Below are 20871 nucleotides of genomic sequence, written 5' to 3'. Positions count from 1 at the left end.
TATAATGTAGTCTGTTTCAAATGAAGCTGGTAGCCTCTGCAGTTGTGGTGAGTAAAAGCCACTACTATTAATTTTATTCCTTTATATCCTCCATTATGAAGAAAGAACATTGTTTGCTAGCTTGATGCTAATGGCAGTACTCAAGGGGTTGATAAAGTGCCTCTGCTGTTTCACGCCAGCATTTTCCCTTTTTACTCTGTGTGGTAACATCCGTAGAGGAAACATCAAAAACCCTGGGGTGTTGTCGTACAGTGTCTACGGCAGCAGATCGCTCTGTGTTTCTATTGGTCAAAGTGACGGCTGTGACGGGAGCAGTTATGAACGACAAAAAGAAAATCAAACATGCTGGACTTTCTGTTGAGATGTCGTGAGGTGCCCAGGACGTGGCATCGGTTGTCGTCAACTATAACGTAACACTACACGAGATGAAACAATGGATTATCACGTATGACACTCATTGTCATTGACAGTTCGAGCCATCACCGTTCGACGCTGCATTGGTCTATAATCAGGCTGATATCGTGTAGTGTGAACCAGGCATAAGCTGTGGCAAACCAGAGCTCAGGCTGACGTACCTTGGTCCAGTTCACCCTCTTCATCACAGTTTCAGGCTTGTAGGTCTTCTTGGGCTCCAGTCCGTAAGGCAGCTTGATGACAGGCATTGCAGGAGGTGGCGGAGGCCCACCTAGGCCTCCGGGGAAGGGTGGAGGAGGTGGGGGCCCACAACCAGGGGGTGGTGGGGGAGGTGGGGGTCCTCCACCTGGAGGAGGTGGTGGGGGTGGAATGCCTGCGTGGCCAGGAAGAGGTGGAGGAGGGGGAGGAGGAGGAGGACCGCCACCAGGTGGAGGTGGCGGAGGAGGTGGTGGGGGAGGTGGTGGTGCAGCACCCCCTGGTAAGGGTGGAGGAGGTGGTACTCCGGGCGCAGTTGGACCCGCCGCAATCTGCAAATACAAGGTGGAAATGTTAAAGATGGCATAAACATCCAGTGAGGCTCCACTTCGTTTTATCTGAACCTCGATCTGATGTCACTAATGGGAAAAAGCCACAAGGCAATTTTTGTTTGTGTCGGTGAAGAGGGATTTCTGTGCTGTGCAAAATAACGCACAACTTTTGTATCTTAGTAACTCACAATGAGCTTTCACTGTGTACAGAGCAGGGTGTGTGTTTGTGTCAGTGTTTCATGTCAATGATCACTAAGTTCTGAGTGAGTGCTGCTTCCAAGTTCAGAGAACAAGAGGAGGTCACGTCCTCTGCTGCTCTCATGACTTTACTAACCTTTACTCACAAGTTCACCAACCATTTCTGTGGATGTGTGCCAAGCTGACTTTGCTATGAGTCCTGTTATCATAAAAAGTTGATTGCAACTTTTTTTTTCTTCCCACCATGTACAGCTCTATCGAGCAAAATTTGGCATCAAAATTTTTATATGACTCTTGTTTTCCTGTCTGCATATTTGGGTGAAGTCTGAGGAGAGCAATTACCTGTATTTTAGACCAATTAAACTTTAGGGGCCAAAATGAAATACACTTGCATAAAACAGGAAACTCTTAGGGATTGTAAAAAAAGAGCAATGACGCCCTGAAGCAATTCTAAATGCAGTGTGAGGATATATTCTAGTCGTGGGACTTGAAATAATGGTTGTGTAAAGTTTCTTTGAGTCCACAACTTGTGAAACTTCTGACAGAGTTACTGTCTCATATTCACATCATGTCAGATTTATTATAAAATAATTAGTCAATGTACAAACAGGTTGTAAAAACTGCCCTGAAATCCTCAATGTCAGCAGATTAAGTCATAATTATCAATCACACAGCCACAAAAAGTGAGCTCTGCCACAGTTTGTTAATAGTAGCCCATTGGAAGGACAATTCATATTTAGTCCACTGATTCTTAAGGTATTATTACTGATTGCAATCAATGACACAGGATGCAATTTCAGTATTGTTAAACTGTGCAATATCTATACTTCTATTGGTCAATAATGTTAACTCAATCATTCAGTCTGTCTCTTCATTATATTCTGCTTATTTTTGATGCTTCCTTATTATATTGCTTTGTGTTTTTGTACTGTTTTCTAATTGTTCTGCTCTTTGTTTTTGTACAGTTTGCTGCTGTAATGTCACAAATGTCCCTGTTGTGGGACGAATAAAGCATTACCTAATTTTATCTTCTATTCTATTCTATTACATGCAGGATTGTTGGTAATCGTTTGAAACCACGCTCGCCAACAAAAGTGAAACCAAAAGCAAACCCCGGATTCACTCTTGTTTGGCTATATTTGCGGGTTTTTTCTGCGTGGTCTCTCTTGGATGCCTGCTGGTTACAGTCTGGCACCTGGTTGTTACTTTTTTATAAAGCCCCGACAGCACCTGAGCTTTCTGGGGGTACACACCCATAAACGTCCCGAACACAGACAATAAGAGAAAGTAAGAAACACAAGCAGCGGGCAGAATCTTTGCAGAAAAATACACCACGACACGCTGGGTGATAAGTAATGACTGAGATGCTTTACAGCTGTATGAGTCTATATAGTTTCCCATAAAAATCCTGCACAGTATATCTTTAAATACAAACATTTAATCTAAGTATACTGGCATTCTGACAAAATGTATGCTTTCTATGCAGAGCCGTGTATCAGTCAAAAGGTTGGTGTATTGTGTTCATTAATCTCTGTGGAAACATCTGTAAATACTAAGCAAAAGGATAGAGGAAAAACCTTTGATCAACCACTGTTTTAATTTACAAAAGATAAGAATGTTGCTTTCCCATCAAATGTTCGTCTTGAGTCCTCACAATGGCAGGCTATTAAACAGTAGACAGGGATGTAATTAGACCCCCGACTGATAAGACAAAGTCTTTCAGTCCTTTGTCACTTCTGCACTATCGTGCATAACACATACACAGGTAGTCGGTGATATTCAGTGATAATGCCAATAGAAAAATGTTTCAGAGGGAAAAAAGTTATGCAAATACAACAATTACAGTCACCCGAGCTGAAACAGGGTTTGATCTTTGAAGCTGATTAGATGCCGTCTCTTACAAAAAAAAAAAAAAAGCATTTCCACTTCTCATTTCCAAAACCAATTCCCCACAATGTGCTTTACCCCCAGTCACTTGATTGGGTGCGTAAAATGTGATTGGCTTCATATTTAAAGACATTACGCTGTGTTTCATTACATAATGGCATTGGTGGATTGTTTATTACGGCCAAAACCAGAAAGGTGTTCTGCACGGAGCTTCTTACACAGATCGCCCAGAGCCCTTGAGTGAAAACCCACATCCAGTGATTACATGTCTGTCAATCTCGAGCCCTCCGTGGCCCGTTTTCCCTTTTAAGATTAATATGAGAGAATGGAAGCAAATTAGCTGCTAAATTAGAGCGCAGTTGTTTCCATACTGAGGGGCCCTCTGAGTCTTTATCTTTCTTTCTACCTCTCCTTCTCTCATCTACCCAATAATAAGCCCAGTGTTTCACAGAACCCTGGGGATCCCGTACCATTGCCACTGGCTTCTTCTTCATCAGATACCAAAACAAACATCTAATAAAAAAGAGGACCATAAGTTGTAAAGTGCATAATAATTGTGTATTGCAGTTTAAATAATAACGGCCATTTTATGCTGAATTCATATGGGACGACATCTAACTTTATGTTTTGCACTGTAATTGAGTTGATGTTCTGCATGCAACATGTACAGCATGTCCATGACATACAACTGTCTGTGTATGAACTAGCAAACACAAGTGTAGGCATCCAAATCGCCAGAAAAAACGTAGGCATTGGACATTCTTGCAAACCATAGATACGTTACATCTGCACATTATGATGTAGTGGATGTGTTGAATCTTTACATTTCGCTGTGGTTAACGTGTGGTTAGGTTTAGGCTTGGTTATATTTGGGAAAAGATTGTGTTTCGGCCAAAAATACCCAGAACTGGGGACACAATCTAATTAATATATAAATTAAACTGAATTAAATGAAATCATATTCAATTAAATAAATAAAAGAAGCAGTGTCTCACTAAGAAAAAACACCACCTTTCGTGTCACTGTTACCGCCAACAAGTTACTACAAAATACCCAGGTTTGGAGCCTAACACCTGCTGAAAAGCACATGCAGGTCGCTATAAAAATACCTTTAAGAGCCTAAAAAAAACAATGGAAACAGCAATGACTCACTAAAACATGGTTGGTTTTCTTGTTTGTTTGTTTGGAATGGTGGTCTGCAACTTAGCGGACATTTCTCCTAGGTGACATACCATCCACCATCCCCTCCTCCTCCCCATGGCGAAGTCAGCTTATAAACTACGTCACTTCAGAGGCGTTAGTATGATACATATGAAATGTAAAAATGTGATGTAATCATGGTTTGCATAAACATACAATGCCAATATTGTTTTCTGGCAACTGGGCTGCTCTAGGTAGGCTAATGTATGAGTACAACATGTAAGTGATTATGTGAGACAAAATACACAAACATATGTATAAACACATAAATGTTATCTCCCTATGTTGTGTACTGATCTCTAATATGTCTGTTATCCAGCTTGTTTAAATATTGTGTGTCTCGCCAGCTCGCGAGGGTCTCTGTGATGCTTTTTGGCCGAATTTAAATTTGCACAGCCCATCTGGAGCTCTGTGTATGGTAGAGAACCCGGCTAATATGAAATCTAACCCATCCAATTTGGATTCACAGTCTTCTGGACTCAATTGGGAGGTCAGCATGGCAGGTAATTAACTCTGAATGCTATGTGATTAAATCTATGCGCCAATCTCATCTCTGATAGAGGAATTCAATCACAAAGTGTTTACTTATGAAAATTACATTAAACAAGCAGGAAATGTGTGTGGTTAAAAACCACTATAGAGCTGCACATAGCATTCAACTGTTACATTATTTATCTTAAAGGAACAAAGGTGTTATCTGTTTTTGTGTATTAGTAATTTCAAGAGACAAAGCACTACATCGCAGAGTAAATTTTGTAAATGTGTATTTAAGGTTTAAGATTTTGAGATTTATTTTCTTGCAAATGAAGATTAGAGGCCTTTCATATTCAGATGCAACTTGAATTTACAGCTGATTCAAAACACATGCAGAGAGAACGACGCATCGGACAAAAGATCAGTTCAATAATCGGTTTTCTCCAACAAAAGATTTGAAGCAGCACAACCCACTTCACTTTACATTGAACTCGGATTTGCAGGTGATTAAGTGTGTGATTATGTCGAGGGCTTCGCATGCAAAGAGGACACCCACCTTGGCTTCAGATTCCCTGATGAGTCTCTGAGCCTCTTTGAGGTTTTCTTTTTCAATAGTTAACTGTGCAGATACAACACACACACACACACACACACACATATACACACACACACACACACCATGGGAACACACGTCATAACACACAAAAAGGGCAACAGAGAGGAACAAATGGGGGAGGGTTAGATAGACAGAGAAGAAGAAGAACACTAGTACACCAGAACAGGTACAGTACTCACACCAAAAATGAAAAAAGCCAGAGAAGAGGCGAGCAGGGGAAAGAGGATGTCCCTCGCACAGTTAGTGACAAATACAGTGCTATATTCCCATTTTGTCTGAATGAGCTATTTGATGTGCAAAAGGCAGAGTGTACTGTACTTTTACACCTAAAACAAGATGTAATCTGCCTTCAAAAGAACATCAGTGTGGAGCACTGACTGCAGCATGAAAGGAACAAGGCACAGTATCGCTGACAGTTGGTGTACCTTCAAAACCCTTCTTCCATTTCCCTTTTCTTCTTTTTTGGCATCACAAAATACATTTCAACTTAACACTCTCAGATGTGTGATGGGCATTGATTTCACTCTGCAGTCTTCGTTTTAGAAATGTACCCATTTTGCTTTGATATTTTCACTCTGTGCGACCTTGCCAAAAGAAAGAGGATGGGAGCATATTCCACGGCAACTGAAATGTAATATTGTTTATGGAGTCATTCCTACAGAACACCTCTTACTATGGACTGTGGAGAACTAAATATTTAATGTGTGTAATGGAAAAGGAGATGGAAACTTTTGGTAGGGTGACTTAAAAAAAACTTTCTTTTTGAAAGAATTTCAGAAAATGGTAGTAAAGCGCAATATTTAAAGCAAAGAAGTTAAGTTTTATCTTTGATCCTCAGGGATTTAAAGTTGGAGGCTTTGAGATTTCTCAGTCTGAAACAGGAAGCCAAGAGATTTTCAGCATGTATACAGTCTGTCAAAGTCCAGCTCTCTTCACCACCATTTTCTGTAGGACTGTTAATGTCAGGATGCATGTATCACACATTTGAATGACAGTGAATTTGACAGGACGTTTTTGGCTTAACAACTGAACTGGCTCTTTCTCATAACAGTGGGGCACATATTATAACAGAGACTACATTGTGAGATTTGCTGTCATTATCAGTTGAGTCAAATTCTGTAATCAGCCAGAACGGAAGGCAGCCTGGCAGAAAGAGAGAGAGAAAGTGGTCCACTACACCTCCAGCTCCTCTTGGGGCCAAGATGGGTCAGCTACAAGACCGCCAGGTTGTTAAAACCTATTAATGGGATGGCGCAGAGTGCTCCAATGCACCACTGCAGTGCTACATTATTCATCACATCCAGAGCCAATTCGATGAATAGCTTCCCTTTTTTTTTGTCTTGAATGGCTGCTAGCAATGGTTTGGGGAAGGGTGGATGATTTCCACTTGTTGTGATTCCTGTGTCCTTTGTTGATGTTTACAGGCAGAACCTCCACTCAACTCAATTGGGGGATAATCAAACAGACACATCAAACAGGCTGCTTGTTACAATGCCAAAGTTCCCAGACAAAGACTCTCATTAAATGTGTTGGTTCACAAACAAGGTGAAGAGAAGCGACTCAGGCATGCATGTATTTTATTATCTGACAGGAATTCTGTCGAGGAGATGAAAGGTTAGCGTTAGCTCCCACTTCATTCATATTCAGCAAAACGACAGTGATAGCACAGCAGCTTTGATGGACAAACTCAATGCGTGTCCTCACGGCGATTTAAAGGTTCTGCGCTCTCTCAGTTAATGGCCTTCTACAACACTGTGTCAAACATGAATTAGGTTGCAAAACACACTCTTTCAGCCTAGTCTTCCTGGAGAGGCTGAATCACCACCATCTGAGAGGATGACACTATTGTTTTGTTCATTGCTTGAGGTAGCAATTGAATGGTCTATGTGAACACCAGCCCAAAATAAAAAAAAAAACAGGAGATAACTTGGAATTGTTATTACAGAACTTGCATACATTAGGAGAAAAAAATTACAGCCCTTACAGCACAAAAATCAACTCTAATTAAATGAGTGTGTGAGGCCGGTGAAAATTAACTGCGCTCTTCGTAAACCTGAACAAATTAAATGGATTCACATTAAAAGTAAAGTTTATTTATGCTCAGTAGTGCAGCCCTATTGTGCATATACTTAGATTATGTTCTGTCAGGATGCATAGGGGATATTCCATAGTCCTCATGGCCACATTTATTCAAGTTTGTGCCAAACATCTTATATGTTTCCCTGCTGAGGTTAATGCCTGTTGATGTGCGGCTCTCCAGCAGTAGCGGCTCTTTGAAGGAGCATTCGGACAAACAGAGGAAGAGAGGGCTCGACTCTCCAGGGCTCCTCTGCTCTACGCTACCTGTTAATGCACCACAGTCAGTCAGTCTTCAAAAGACAGAGGCCTGCCAGGGGAGGGTGAGGGGAAGGCGTGTTATAGGGGAAAAAACACAACATAAAAAGCCCCAACAAGGGAAAGAGGGCAGGCAAAGGTAGCACAGCCTGATGCATTTATTTCTGACAGAAGGTGGAAGAAGGAGAAAGCAAGGCAGAAGCGGGGCGAGCAGGCGGAGCAGGTGGAGAGGAGCTTTAGATCCTGATCGTCTTGTTAAAATAGGCAGGCATTAATCAGGAACAGAGTGAGTGATGAACCAGTTTGGCTACAAATACAGGTAGCAAGTGGTGACACAGCACTCAGGCATATGAAGTGCACGAGTGAGAGCTCAACACAAATTAAGTTCTTAAGGAGAAAAACAGCGCGAGGACAACGGCCAATGCTTGTACTACATAACAGCATTTGTTATGGACTTAAGAATGATTGCTGGAGGACTGGAGTAACAGTGCGTTACAGTTGAGAAAATTCCCAGTGATGCTTGGACCACATATGCAGGTGCACTTTATCAGATGGGGAGTGCCAACCTAAGTAACCTGAGATGAATGTTTGAAAGAAAAAGCAATCTCAGATATAAATGTAGCTATGCCATCTTTCAATGCTGGTTTATATTAAATTCCCTAAGCAGGGAAGCAAACTGCCCTTTTGTCCCAAGGCAGTACTAAAGTATTTGAAATTGGGTTAAGGGGGAAATAGCAGTCATTTTCTGTGCTCAAAATGAAGGGTTTTGCCTGGGAAGAAATGATGTAGAGGCCAAGAAAAGAAATGCAATCCATCTCTGTGATGATAGAATTACATAGGAAAAGCTTCAATAGAGCAATTCGCCCTTATGAAGAGCTACAACTTAAGCAGGAGATTGACCCTTTATTAAATCAAATGTTCTTGCATGGATGATAACTCCCACTTACAGCAGCAGCACATCTGTAAGTGAGGTGGAATGGTATCCTTCTGACCAAATCAGCCCTTTCTCTAGTGGCGCCATCACTTCTCATCGCTATTATCATAAGACAAACACTTTCAGTCTGCATTTTGTTGTGTAAGATGTTTTTCACCTAGAAAGCAGATTAGAAGAGCTTCTGTACATTTGAATTTTTACATTTTTTGGAAAGCATGTAAAATAAAATATCTCTGGGGGAACACAACGCTGCTCTGCAGAGTAGCGGTATTTCTCCTTATGGATTTACCTGGGACTCCAGGGCCTGGATCTTCCCCTCCAACTCTTTGATTCTCTCTTCCTTCTTCTGAGACTCGGCCTGGGCCTCCTGCCGCGCACTGAACTCCTCATCAAACTGCAAGGAAAGACACACAAGTATTTCTGTGTGCACATAACAACCACGTATACATGGGTGTAAACACACATACACAGAGGTAGGTGAGCGGCACACTGTCTCCTGAGAATGGCCACAGGGCACATCAACAAACACCAAAACACGCTGTCTTACACTCTCTGGCCGATTTCTATTCATAGCTCTCGTGGCCCTAGAGCCCTGTTGTCCTTTGTCTTTGTTTCAGGCCTGGCTTTCGCGAAAGTTGATGGATCTAACCTTTGCAGAAACTAAGCCATGTCGCTACAATGATTTCACTGGCCCAGCAGGGTGTGCAGTGGGCTGGTGGGACGGGACTCTTAAGAAAACAACATCCAGGACCCCCCTGGTGTTGCAAGACCGTGGCAGTGAGGCTCTTCAAGACGCATTTGAATATCATAAAAAATATTCTGGAGGTAGAGTTTTAAACTGCCAGTTATTTTATTTATTTCAAATTAAAAATAACTGATTAGTTAATCAAGCAAAGAATTAATCAAGAAGGAAAATGTAAGATAAAGAGAGAAACCCTTAAAGGGCCAACCTCAAATACTCAACTGTATTAAAAGAGCCGGCACATAACTTTACTCTGCCCCGGCACTGTGCACAAATAAGTATACATCAGATCATCAGCATTGATTCTTGTAATGCTGATACGGATCATGTAGCGTCACACCCAGGTATTGATCAGGGCATGGAAAATCAATAGCTTGTCTGGGAGCTCAGAGGAAGGAAAAAACTTTCCTGATGGGAGCCGGCCAACCAAGGGGGCTGCTGGAGTGATTAATGTCTTACCTTTTTGGAGAACTCCGCAGCCTTCTGCTCACTCTCTTCAACTTTGGCTTTATCCACACACTGATCTGCAAGACAAGATAGCCACAGTCGTGAGATACTTCAAAGGCGCAATGTGCGTCATTAGCACCTCGTGTGAGATTTTCAATTAGACCTGGGTCTTGATTCTCAAAGTATATTCGAGCGTATATGATTGGAAAGCTTTCTTGAAAAGTCTGTTTGGTCCGTGAGATGTTTACAGCTTAAGATGGTCTTCCCAAATTGTTACAGATCATGGGTGCATTTCTCCACAGCCAACACTGCCAAGTGTGTTTTGAGAAAGAAAACCAGTTCTTCACTGTCTCCGAAATGAGTCATTTTAAGATTTATCAGTCTGTGACTGAATACTTTTCAAAGTATCCATCTGTATATAATTTCAGTTTAATTACCTAGTTGACATACACATATGTCTCCCATTACAGGTTGTATAAATTAAATGACTGTGATGAAAACAAACATATTTAATAAATAAATTAGTGAAAAAAATCAATAAAAAAGTCTGCTCTAGAAATTTAAAGAAGAAAATATAAAATGGGAAGCTCTGGGGACTGACGCAACTGCTGTGTTGACCTTGTGAAGAAGGACGAGAAGGGAGGAGGTGCTTTCATGATGTTCAATAACTGCCTCATATACAGTGAAATCAGTCATACTGAGTAACTCTTGGCTCATGCAGATGTATCTATGTCTAATCTATTTCCCTCTTCTCTTTATTTTACTCTCACTAACAAAGGTGTCCTCAAAAGGAAATGTCTGATTGTTTTTAACCTGAATCCTATTTTCCCATGTTTTTGTGTCTAAATGTCTAATTGAATCAACAATTTTTTAAATTGGTCCAGTTTTAGGGGAGACCACTGCAGCTGCAGCAGCTAAACATGCTGCAATGTAATCCTTATGAGCAACTGTGCACCGTCAATGATGGTACCAATGGAACCGTTCTGTCCCCATTTCTGGTCCCCCCTCTGTTGGGGTACCTAGCACACAGATCTGGTACTAAAAGGTGGAGCTGTGAACACTGCAGTCCGTTGATTGGTCAGTAGTGGATGGTCACTCTGCTCAGGGGCTGAGTTGTGGCTGGTTTTGAAGCTCATGTAACCACTGTTCATACTGTGGAGAGTTTTATTAGTAAACTATAACTATAAAATGACAGGATGTTTTGCTGCCTCTTGCAACAGCTGGAGTCTGAGAAAAAAATAACTTAATTCACTGGGCCGACTGCCGGCAACTCATAAGGTGGAACGTTAACTTTTAACGCCAGGGCCACACCAGACGCGGAAGCGCTGCAAATAGCCTCGAAGCGCCGAGAAGCAAAGCCAGTTTCCTTTCAGTGCCCATGTTAACCGATTGTGTCATCCACACGCAGCTCCGCGGCCGGCGCTGCAGCGATCATTTCGGCGTCTGGTCTATTTTCTGCGCGAGCCATGAGCAAATGTGTCAAGCCGGGCAGGAATATAGGCTATACATAGTCAGTGGTATCTAAACAGAGCGCGAGAGAGATGAACACACACACTCACACACACTCACACCCACTAACACATACACACACACATACACACACAAGAAAGAGAGAGAGAGAGAGAGAGAGAGAGAGAGAGAGAGAGAGAGAGTGGGCCAGGTGGGGGTTGGGGCACATACACGCAAACAGAGAGAGATACCCATGATGGAAAAACAGCCCCAAATGTGATGGAGACAACAGCTGGCATCAGAAGCGCTTGTGGGCGTGGAGAAATGCACGTCTGATGTGAATGGGCTCGTGCAAGAATTTCGGTGCGCTGCGCTTCGTAGCACTTCGTTGGCAGTGTGGCCCTGGCGTAATGTTACTCAATGCATGAGTTGACAACATGAATCTATCAACACACCTTAAATTTCAATGTGATAACTTTGACTATTACTATTATTATTACTTTGGCTTTAATATGACATACACTTTTGGTAATGAGTGGCTCTTCAAGCATTTATATATATTAATTTCGACCAAGCTATGTGAACTGCATATATTCTAATCCTCACTAGGAGGAAAAAAGTGTTATGTAGCGTCGTTTCTGTGGGCTACGGCAACACTAAACCCCAGAGCTTGCTTTAGAAGGATTAAGTGCACAAAGCTGCTATTTTTAAATATCCCATGGAGAGAGACTCTTTGCAGCCTGTTGTATTTTGTTCTGAAAATATTGGCGTGCAGCCTTGTTCTGTGAACGTTCTGTCACTGATAATAAGGAAATACAGTGAGTGCTGGACGGAGCAGTGACTGACAACAACCCCACCCACATTTAAGGGTACTATTACAACGGAAACGCTAAGTTGACCTAGGGTCTAGATGCCATGTCTGAAGGGTTACTTTTGGTTCCAAAGGTACCATACCAAAAGTGTTTGGTGGAAACTGGGCTTCAGACACAAAAACATGGAAGAATAGGGCAGGTTCGAAAATACCAAAGTTTCCTTTAAAATAGCAGGAATTATCACCTACAAGCTAAGCTGTTGCGGGTGTGTGTGTGTGTGTGTGTGTGTGTGTGTGTGTGTTGAACAAAAGACAAATCAATGGGCATCTAAAATACAAAATTAAATCTGCATGTTTTTGCCAATTTTACTTCATTAAATAAATTTTACTCTATTTTTCAAATCACTGTTTTCCAGACATTTAGAGTTTCAGTTCTTTTGTTTTATTTGGGCATATTTACAAATCCCACATTTTACAATAACCCTGCAGATGAATGATCTGAAGGACAGTGTATGTGCAAGTTTTAGGTGTAAATTATTGTCAGATCACACATCACGCAACACATATTTCCTCTGAAAAATAATTGTTTTCAGGAAACAGCAACCTAATGTGAATGTGAAAAAAAAGACAATGGAAAAAAGGGTGGAAAGGCAGCTTTCAATAAGCCATGTGAAATGTTGCATCTGTGTTGTTTGTGTGAATTTTAACAAAACACACACACATCCTTCGAAAGTTTTTTATCAACTGATTAAATCTCAGTAAAGTGAGTGACAAAACTCGTTTAATGCTGCTTCAGTCCTCTGTGGATAGGTTTAGAAACTTTTAATGACCCTTTGTTGGCAAGTCACAGAACTGTTAGTGACACAACAGAGAGACACAAAGTGTTTTTTATTTATTTTCTCTGTTTGAAAAAAATCTCCATTAGTGATGCAGTGTAAATAGATGCTTTCTCTGTGATTCCAGAGACACGGCTGACAACTGAGTAGCAGAGGAAAATGACATTTCAGATGATTCTGAACTGGCTGAATTCATTTTACCAGATATAATGTATTATTCATCAATAATTAGATGACCCCAACTTATATGTCAAGCCACTGCAGGTGTTTGTCACAGGAATCTCAGTGGGATCTGGGAGGATAATGAGAATGACTGCGAGGTATCAAAACATTTTTAGCAACATCAGTGATGTGCCTCCTGCAGCACAGTATAAAAAGACAAAAACTGATCTTGTGGATGATTTCAGGGTATTATTATCCTAAATACACATTTTAGACTTTTGCCAGCCCATGTTAAATTAATGAAGGAGGGAATTTGAAGCAAATACCAATCAGATGAGTGAAGTCCACATCCAGTCGTCTACTGTAGCCAAAGTCAGGGTCCATCCCATTGCGATGCAGGACCACCTGAGACACGCACTCCTCTATCACCTTGTAATACTGAGGCCTGAGGGGTCAGAAAACATAAAGCAGAACAATTAGACAAGTCGCAGAAAAAAATATGAGTGACACAAACTCTACAAGGCTAATTAACCACAAATTATTCCCTTATCCAAGCTAGAGGTCACAAAATGCCATGTCAAAAAGGGTGCTGCTGGAGAAAATAGGCACCCTATTAAATTTGATCACTTGCTTCACCCCGATCATGAAATTAGCAGATTAATGGGCACACCGAACCCAGGTCTGTGTTAGTCCGTCCATTTCAAGGTGACAGACGGTAGCCAAGGCTACGCTTGCCCTCTTGCCTAATTTTCAATCATCTTTGCCAATTAGAGCAACCATAAAAACTGAAATGTAAATCTAATCAGTGTAATGTGTGTAATTGAAAGCACAATGACCGGGAAAACATGTCAGCCAGTTGGGAGTGTGACTGAGTGCTCGGTGTTGTCGGACGGGGTGTCTGAATCAGCCTCAGAGTCCCATTCTGCCACACAGGTTGGTATGTGACCTTTTCCCGGTAACATTATCAACTTTAATTGCAAGTGACATTTAGCAAATACAATGGCAGCCTAAGCTTAGCTCGAAACTGAGAAATAATTATTTTCTAAGCATGACATTGACCAGAAGTTGATGTTAAAATTCGCAACAGGAGCAACTTGTTTTTTAATTCCTCTAAAGACCCGAGCTCTATTTATGGTAAATTGGAAGTTGAGATGTGACCTGAGGTATCAGATGTAGAAAAATGACCCCTGATGCTCACAAATAAAACTAAAAAAGAATAAGTCCCTGTGCCAGGAACAATAATCATAAGTGCCCGTGGGTGTGACCAGCTAATTGTTGCAATTTGCGGGAATGTCTGAGCAACTGTAATTTCAGTACAGCTCTATGAAAACTAGAATAGGGGTGGAGCGGGATAAATTCATGACCAGAAGGAGGAGGAGGGATACAGTATCTGCAGCTGGAGCGGGGACAGCCCTCTGATTCAATAAAAGCATCAACTCCTTTCATCTCCTTTTGAAATAACAAAGATTTTTCTAGTGGTCACAGAGTAAAGGCTATGTTCTTCTATGAGTCCCACAGCACAAATATGAAGTATAAACCTCTAAATTTCCAACAGATCTTCATTTATTTTACAATATTCTGTCCTTATTTTAGAAATTATTCATGATATCTTTGCAAACTCCACATACTTTGGCATCAGGAAGATGACACAGTTGGCTCTGGAAGTTTGACAAATATGCTGTTTGAATGCCCTTTTAGCTTCCTGAGATTGTCCAACAGATTCTTAAGATAATAATTGAAATTCAGAGATTTTGTGAAAACTTTGATGCCGATAAGGAACTCAAAGTCTGATCAAAGCCTGCCTGACTGATGGCTCTGCATGAAAGCATTAAGGGAAGGAGCCTAATGTTTCTTAAATGTAATAATTGATGTGAGCTGGCAGAGCTGTGAGCATAGTGTCTCGTGTCAGGTGTGTTAGTTTGGTGTAGTACTAAAAAAGCACACATATCTTTGTATGTGTCAAAAGGAAAAGGAAGTTGATAAACAACAATTTATATTCATCAGCATTAAATAAAATGAAGTTTATTTCCGAGGCTTTGACTCTTAACTGTTGCGTAAAAATTCGAAGGCTATGTTCTGTTGCTACCTTGTGGGTGGACAGGCCATATCACGTTATGAACAGAAATATGAAAGAACACAAAATTCCGAGCCAAGGCAAATAAGAATAAATCAGCATTTAGGTGCACTGTTTTGAAAGCATGAAATGCCATACATTAAGCTTGAGCTGGCGGATTCGCCCACTCATGATTGGAACAAGCTAGTGAAAGCTCACACATCGCCCTGCATGGCTTAAGCACTGTGGCACTCGGCTTACAACTGTCACCGATGTACACCACATTATTATCTCAATAAGCCGCCCTATTTTCCCTCCGTCCTCCATCCTCCACCACCACTGAGCAGATAGGGGCTGGGTGGAGATAACTGGAGACGCAGAGAGTGACCCAGAACTGTCAGGCCCCTCCACAGTGGGCAGGGCTGGGCTCCAGAAGCTAGCATATGTCCCCTGCATCATTCCCCACCTCTTCTTTTACTTTGGCACCTTCGTTTCTTCCAATGATAGCTTGCAGTTCAGCACAGCCCCAGCCACTTGATCCAGCTCTGCTCCACATAACCAGTGTAATCCCCATATCACTAGGCTCCAAAAGAGCAGATCTGCTCTATATTTACTGGGTGGGTTTGATGTGCTCCCATTCATTAGGCTTGCAGTGAGAGATTAATTATCAAAAATAAACCAAGCCCCGGAGGGGAGCGCAACAACTAATGTTGTGTTAGGAGGAATGACAGTAGACACAGCACTTCAGCAGTTTGCCCACTGTAGACCTTCTTATTATTACAATACTTATTATTATATTATTCAATTAATTATCATTTAATGTAGATTATTATTTGATATACGAATCAAGGTGTCAATAGTGCTATCAATTCCAATAAATACAATGATAGGAACAACACTTTACTTTAAATAGAGTCTAATGGGCACATATGCATTCCTTTGATCACAAAGCCAATGTCTGTCACACATTTATAAAACACAGGCTACCTACGACTGCCACCATTTAATGACTTCAACTAGAGCCATGCATCCACCACACAGCACCTGCCTAATTCTGTTTCTGTTTCAAGTAGATGAAACATTAAGGGTGTGGGAATAAATCAATACATCACAATAATTTCCAAAGTAATACTGTAACGATACATGCACGCCAATTATCTTTTTTTTTTTTTTTTTTTTTTTAAATCTTTATATACAGTAAATTGTTATTTATTAAATTATTATATAAATAAAAAATTACTGCAATAAAATTAAATTTTCGGTAGCATTCTAGAGATGATATCAATTTCTTTTTCAGTCCACTAGATAGACTTTGCTGCAATAAAAATGACTAAAAAAAGATGAACAGACTGAAAAAATTAACATTTTTGTGATTAGGTAATTTATTAGATTATTAGAAAAAAATATTAGATTATTAAATAAAAAAGATGTTGACAGGGGTTTTCCGTTGGGGACATAATTTGTAGTTGAAAATAGGTAATAAATGTCAATATATCACAATATATGTTATCTCAATAATCCCAAAATATAATACTGTATCACAACTTAAGTATTGTGATAACATCATATCTCTGGCGATTCCCATCCCTACAAAATATTATACATATTCAAAATTACTACTACTACTGTGAAATAGTACTACTACTTTTTCCACATTCACCCAGTTCTGACTACGACATGAAAAGATGGTAACTTTAAAGGCAACGACTGAAAAAGAAAAAAAAAAAAGCCAGATAGTATCTATTGGAAATAGCTGCATGTTCTGTGTTACTGCATCTTCCATCATCCTAACTCACACAGCAGTGATGTATTGGGAATAAAATGCCTCAGTCAGAATGAATTCCTGGTGTTGATGTCTGTGTGTGCACATGTGTGGGTTTGTCCTTGCATTTGTGATGGAGGTGGGAGGGGAGAGAGAAAAAAAATTCAAAAACATATCTTTAAAAAGGCCATCAGTTTTTTTTTCTTTATGAGCGCTGGTACTGATTCCTTCTTATTGCTGTCTCACAGAGGGGTATATGGACGCTGGAGCTGAGGTGGACGTGGCTGTGCTAGCTGGTTAATGTGAATTCTATTTCTCACTTCCTACGAATAGACGAGGAATAAATTATTCATAACACCAAGGGAACAGCAACTTGTCTATGGTAAATTCATCTTCTTCCTCACATCCCCCCTTATTCTTCCAACTTTCTTTTTTTTTTTGAAAGTCTTATTTCTGCAAAAAGGTCTGACACAGCAGTGAATTCATCAGTGTCACTCCATTCAGAGGAACGGTGGCCTTCCTGCCCAGTAAATGACATATTTGCTATTCAAAGGCAAAGTGAGAAAGCTAACCCAACACTTTAAACTTACTTTATAATTTAGAAAATTTTGAATATTACCTCTACGCAAAGCAGAGCTGCAACAATCAACTGATGATCGAATAATTGGTTTATTTTTTTTAAGAAAACAAGTCAAATTTCCCTGATTCCATCTTCTTAAATGTGAATATTTACGTCATAAAGGGCTTTGGGAAACACTGACTGAAGACTTTCACCATTTTCTGACATTTTATGTTTATGTTTATTTTATTTAAGAAGGGACAGTTCACATTAATTAACATGATCACTTAAGTCACGTAAATGTGCCAGATTTAGATCCATACAGGCTAATTTTCATCTGCAGAACCGAACAACAAATCAATTTATCTAAAAAAAAATAATGGAAACTAGTCCATATTCATTGAGTGCACAATTTCCCATGTACAGCTTCACATGGTGTGTGTTTGGGATACAGGTCATAGGAAATTGCAGATTTAACAGTCAACTGAACCCATTAAAAAGAGCAATGTATTCAGACAGAGTTTTTGTGAATTTGATAGTACGATTGCAGCCACAGCGATCTGTTGCATTTTAGCCATTTTTCTGCCAATTAGAATTAAATTTCTCCAGTCACCTTGAGGCGTCCTGTTCTACATATCCACCAAGTTTAGTGAAAATCCATATGGCGGTTAGGCCTAGATGAGAAATTAGCTGTCTAGCGCCCCCATTTTGTTTGATGGGGCCAATAATGGAGGGGTCCCCTCAGATTATGTGTGGTCATATGCCTACAAAGTTGCAAGGTGATCGGTGAAACCCTTGAGATGTTATACACCTTTATGTGATGAGCCACGCCCTCCGCAATATTCATTGCCTTATAGAAGCTCAGTTTTAGTAAGTTTTCCAACTTTTGCCAAGAGGGAACTTTAGATATTGGTCCCTAGATTATGTTCACCGAGTTTCATGCAGATCGGTCAAACTTCCTAGGAAGATATCGATTTTAAGTGTTTTTCAAAAAAATTTAAAATGGCAGAAAATCTATATAACTGGAAGTTATGGGTTCTTGATGCAAATTTGTTCCTCATGAGGAGAGGCATCTCTGTGCAAAGTTTCGTGTCTCTACGACATACGGGGCATGAGATATGCCCATTCAAAGTTTGTGATTTCTATTGGTTGCTATAGCGCCCCCTTTGGCCAATTGATGTAATATTGCTTCATTCACATCCTCCCATGACCCTCTACCACTGTGCCAAATTTCACATGGATTGACCAAGTCAGTGAGGAGAAAGACGTGGAACAGGCACACACAGACAGACAGAGTTTTCGTCATTATATAGTTAGATACTCATTATTTGCCATCTAATGGAATTGTTTTTCATCGGCTTGCATGGCATTAGCATTCACTTTTGCATGCTTTATGTATTTCATTATTTTCAAGGTGTTTTATGTGTCTTATGTTTCACATGGGTGTAAGACTAGTTTTCTCTCCTCAAACAGTGAATTTAAAAGCTGAAATTAGGGCTGACATGTTGTTCAATTTTTGCTACACAATACTTGTGACCAAAAGAATTCATAATAAAATTATTGTTGTCAATATGGGCTTTGTCTTGTTTTGGGGAAATGATTTACACTCAAAATATAAGTATTGGGAGGTGGAGAGGGAGTCTAGGTGGGAACAGAAAGAAATGGAAATGATTTTAAGAGGTGTTGTATTATTTACACAATATTATCAAGTGTGTATTATTAACACTATATCAATATTTCACTTTTTTAACACCATGGTTATCATCCAAAACAGTGCATCGTGACACTGCTGTGAAACTGAATTAATAAATACTGCTTTTACAGGCAACAGCTCAAGGAAAATGACAAAAGTTACAGGTAAAAAAAAAAAAGCAGCTCCAGTTTGGTTTTCAAACATCAATAGGCCTCTTACTTTTGGGAGGATACATGTACACAACAAATTTCAACCTTGCTTTTACTTTTATGTTGTCAAAAACAAACAAACGGACCCACAGAGGAAATAACTACTTCCTGTGAGTAATGAACAAATATGTTCACAGTACTGTATGAGCTGTTTCATATCCACTGTTAAAAACAAACAAACAAACAACACAAAGCTAAGACTATCAAAGCACACTGACACATAGTGGAGCATCATGAGGTTATCAGTCAGTAAGTATGGGTACTTTCACACCTGTAGTTTGGCTCATTTGGTCTGGACCAGGGGGAGAAAATGATACATTTTCACATTACACACTCTGGTCCAGTTACTGGTCACACTGACTTTACACAAACAAACCAAAATGAGGAAATATGAGGTCATACTGACTTACAGGTAACTCGCAGATTGGACAGTTTGAGACCCTGCACCATGAGAATACACTAGGGGAAATCAACTTCCAGTGACTGACAGAACTTTAATGCTTCTGATGTGTGTATTAATGTTCTTCAGTGTCACAAAGAGCTCATAAAGAAATAACTGATTGTTAGCATTATCGGTAGGCTTTTATTAGACTGCAAATCGATCACACGTTATGACTAATGACTGACGTAAAAACAGGAAGAAAAGGAGGCGTTTTGTGCGGTAATGATTCAGGGTTTATTACTGTGGGATCGCTGTCACACACTTTTAATGGACTTAATGAACTGACAAAGTAAACGGAGTTGGTTATAATCATGGCAGTTTTAAAAGCTTTTTAATCAGGGGAAATAACCTTGCTGACGTGCGTAAGTGTTACCATGGTTACACGTTTGCATTAGTATAAATAGGTTATAGGCCTTACAAAGCCCTATTTTGGGATCAATTATGAGATCTTGGACAGATTATACGATGGATTTATTAGTAGTTTAGCTTTTGAAATCGTGAAGTCAGGACTGTGGCTGTGGTTGGTTCGTGTGCGTGTAAGCGAAATCAAAACCCATCTTTTCAGGTGGTATCTGTTCAAATGTTTGGTCCACAACAAGGTCCAACTGACAGCCTGAACAGCAGCCTAAACAAACTCAACGAACTATACTAACCAGGCAAACGGATCAAAGTTTGTTTAAACTGAACTCAACAGTTTAGGTGTGAACACACCCTATGTATGTAAAAAATAAAACAGAACTTACCTGATGTAATAGTCATTCCTGATGAGCAGAAGGTGCTGCAGGACCGAGAGGAAGTAGGCCTCCGAGCCCGTGTCTTTCACCATATTGGACAGGAGATGGTACACTTCATTCATATCAGTGCAGGAGACGGGTTAAGGGAAACACTTTCATGACAGTGCTACTGTTTAGGTTTCCAAGTCAAATTCATTCACAGCTGAGGTTAACTTCTTGAGCAAACACCCAATTTGACTTCATTATTCAGGTGGCTTCAAGTCCTTCTAAACATTTACATATTTATTAGTTCTTGTTTTGTTTATAACTACTTATTTATTTTCCCCCCGAGTTCTTCAGCCTTTCTGACAGGCATCATTGTGCAGAGGCAAACCGAGATGTGATTTCT

The 20871-nt window shown here is 40.2% G+C and overlaps 1 protein-coding gene across 7 annotated transcripts in view; it reads right to left on the bottom strand.

Moving 5' to 3' along the window:
- Nucleotides 1-20871, bottom strand: part of diaph2 (diaphanous-related formin 2) — a 513027-nt gene that overhangs the window by 328975 nt on the left and 163181 nt on the right. For 5 of the 7 annotated variants that reach the window (XM_049585042.1, XM_049585047.1, XM_049585043.1 and 2 more), the window contains 6 exons: nucleotides 20493-20609; nucleotides 13358-13476; nucleotides 9786-9850; nucleotides 8874-8978; nucleotides 5257-5319; nucleotides 576-941 (listed from right to left, as the gene is read on the bottom strand). In XM_049585042.1, the coding sequence (XP_049440999.1) occupies nucleotides 576-941; nucleotides 5257-5319; nucleotides 8874-8978; nucleotides 9786-9850; nucleotides 13358-13476; nucleotides 20493-20609 (835 nt within the window). The remainder of the gene's footprint in view (nucleotides 1-575; nucleotides 942-5256; nucleotides 5320-8873; nucleotides 8979-9785; nucleotides 9851-13357; nucleotides 13477-20492; nucleotides 20610-20871) is intronic. The other 2 variants (XM_049585046.1, XM_049585048.1) reach the window with 1 other exon arrangement.

Source organism: Epinephelus fuscoguttatus, linkage group LG9 (assembly GCF_011397635.1).
Source record: "Epinephelus fuscoguttatus linkage group LG9, E.fuscoguttatus.final_Chr_v1".
NCBI classification, from domain to species: Eukaryota; Metazoa; Chordata; class Actinopteri; order Perciformes; family Serranidae; genus Epinephelus; species Epinephelus fuscoguttatus.
The sequence above is the reverse complement of the archived record's forward strand: the minus strand, read 5'-3'. Positions and strand labels throughout refer to the sequence as shown.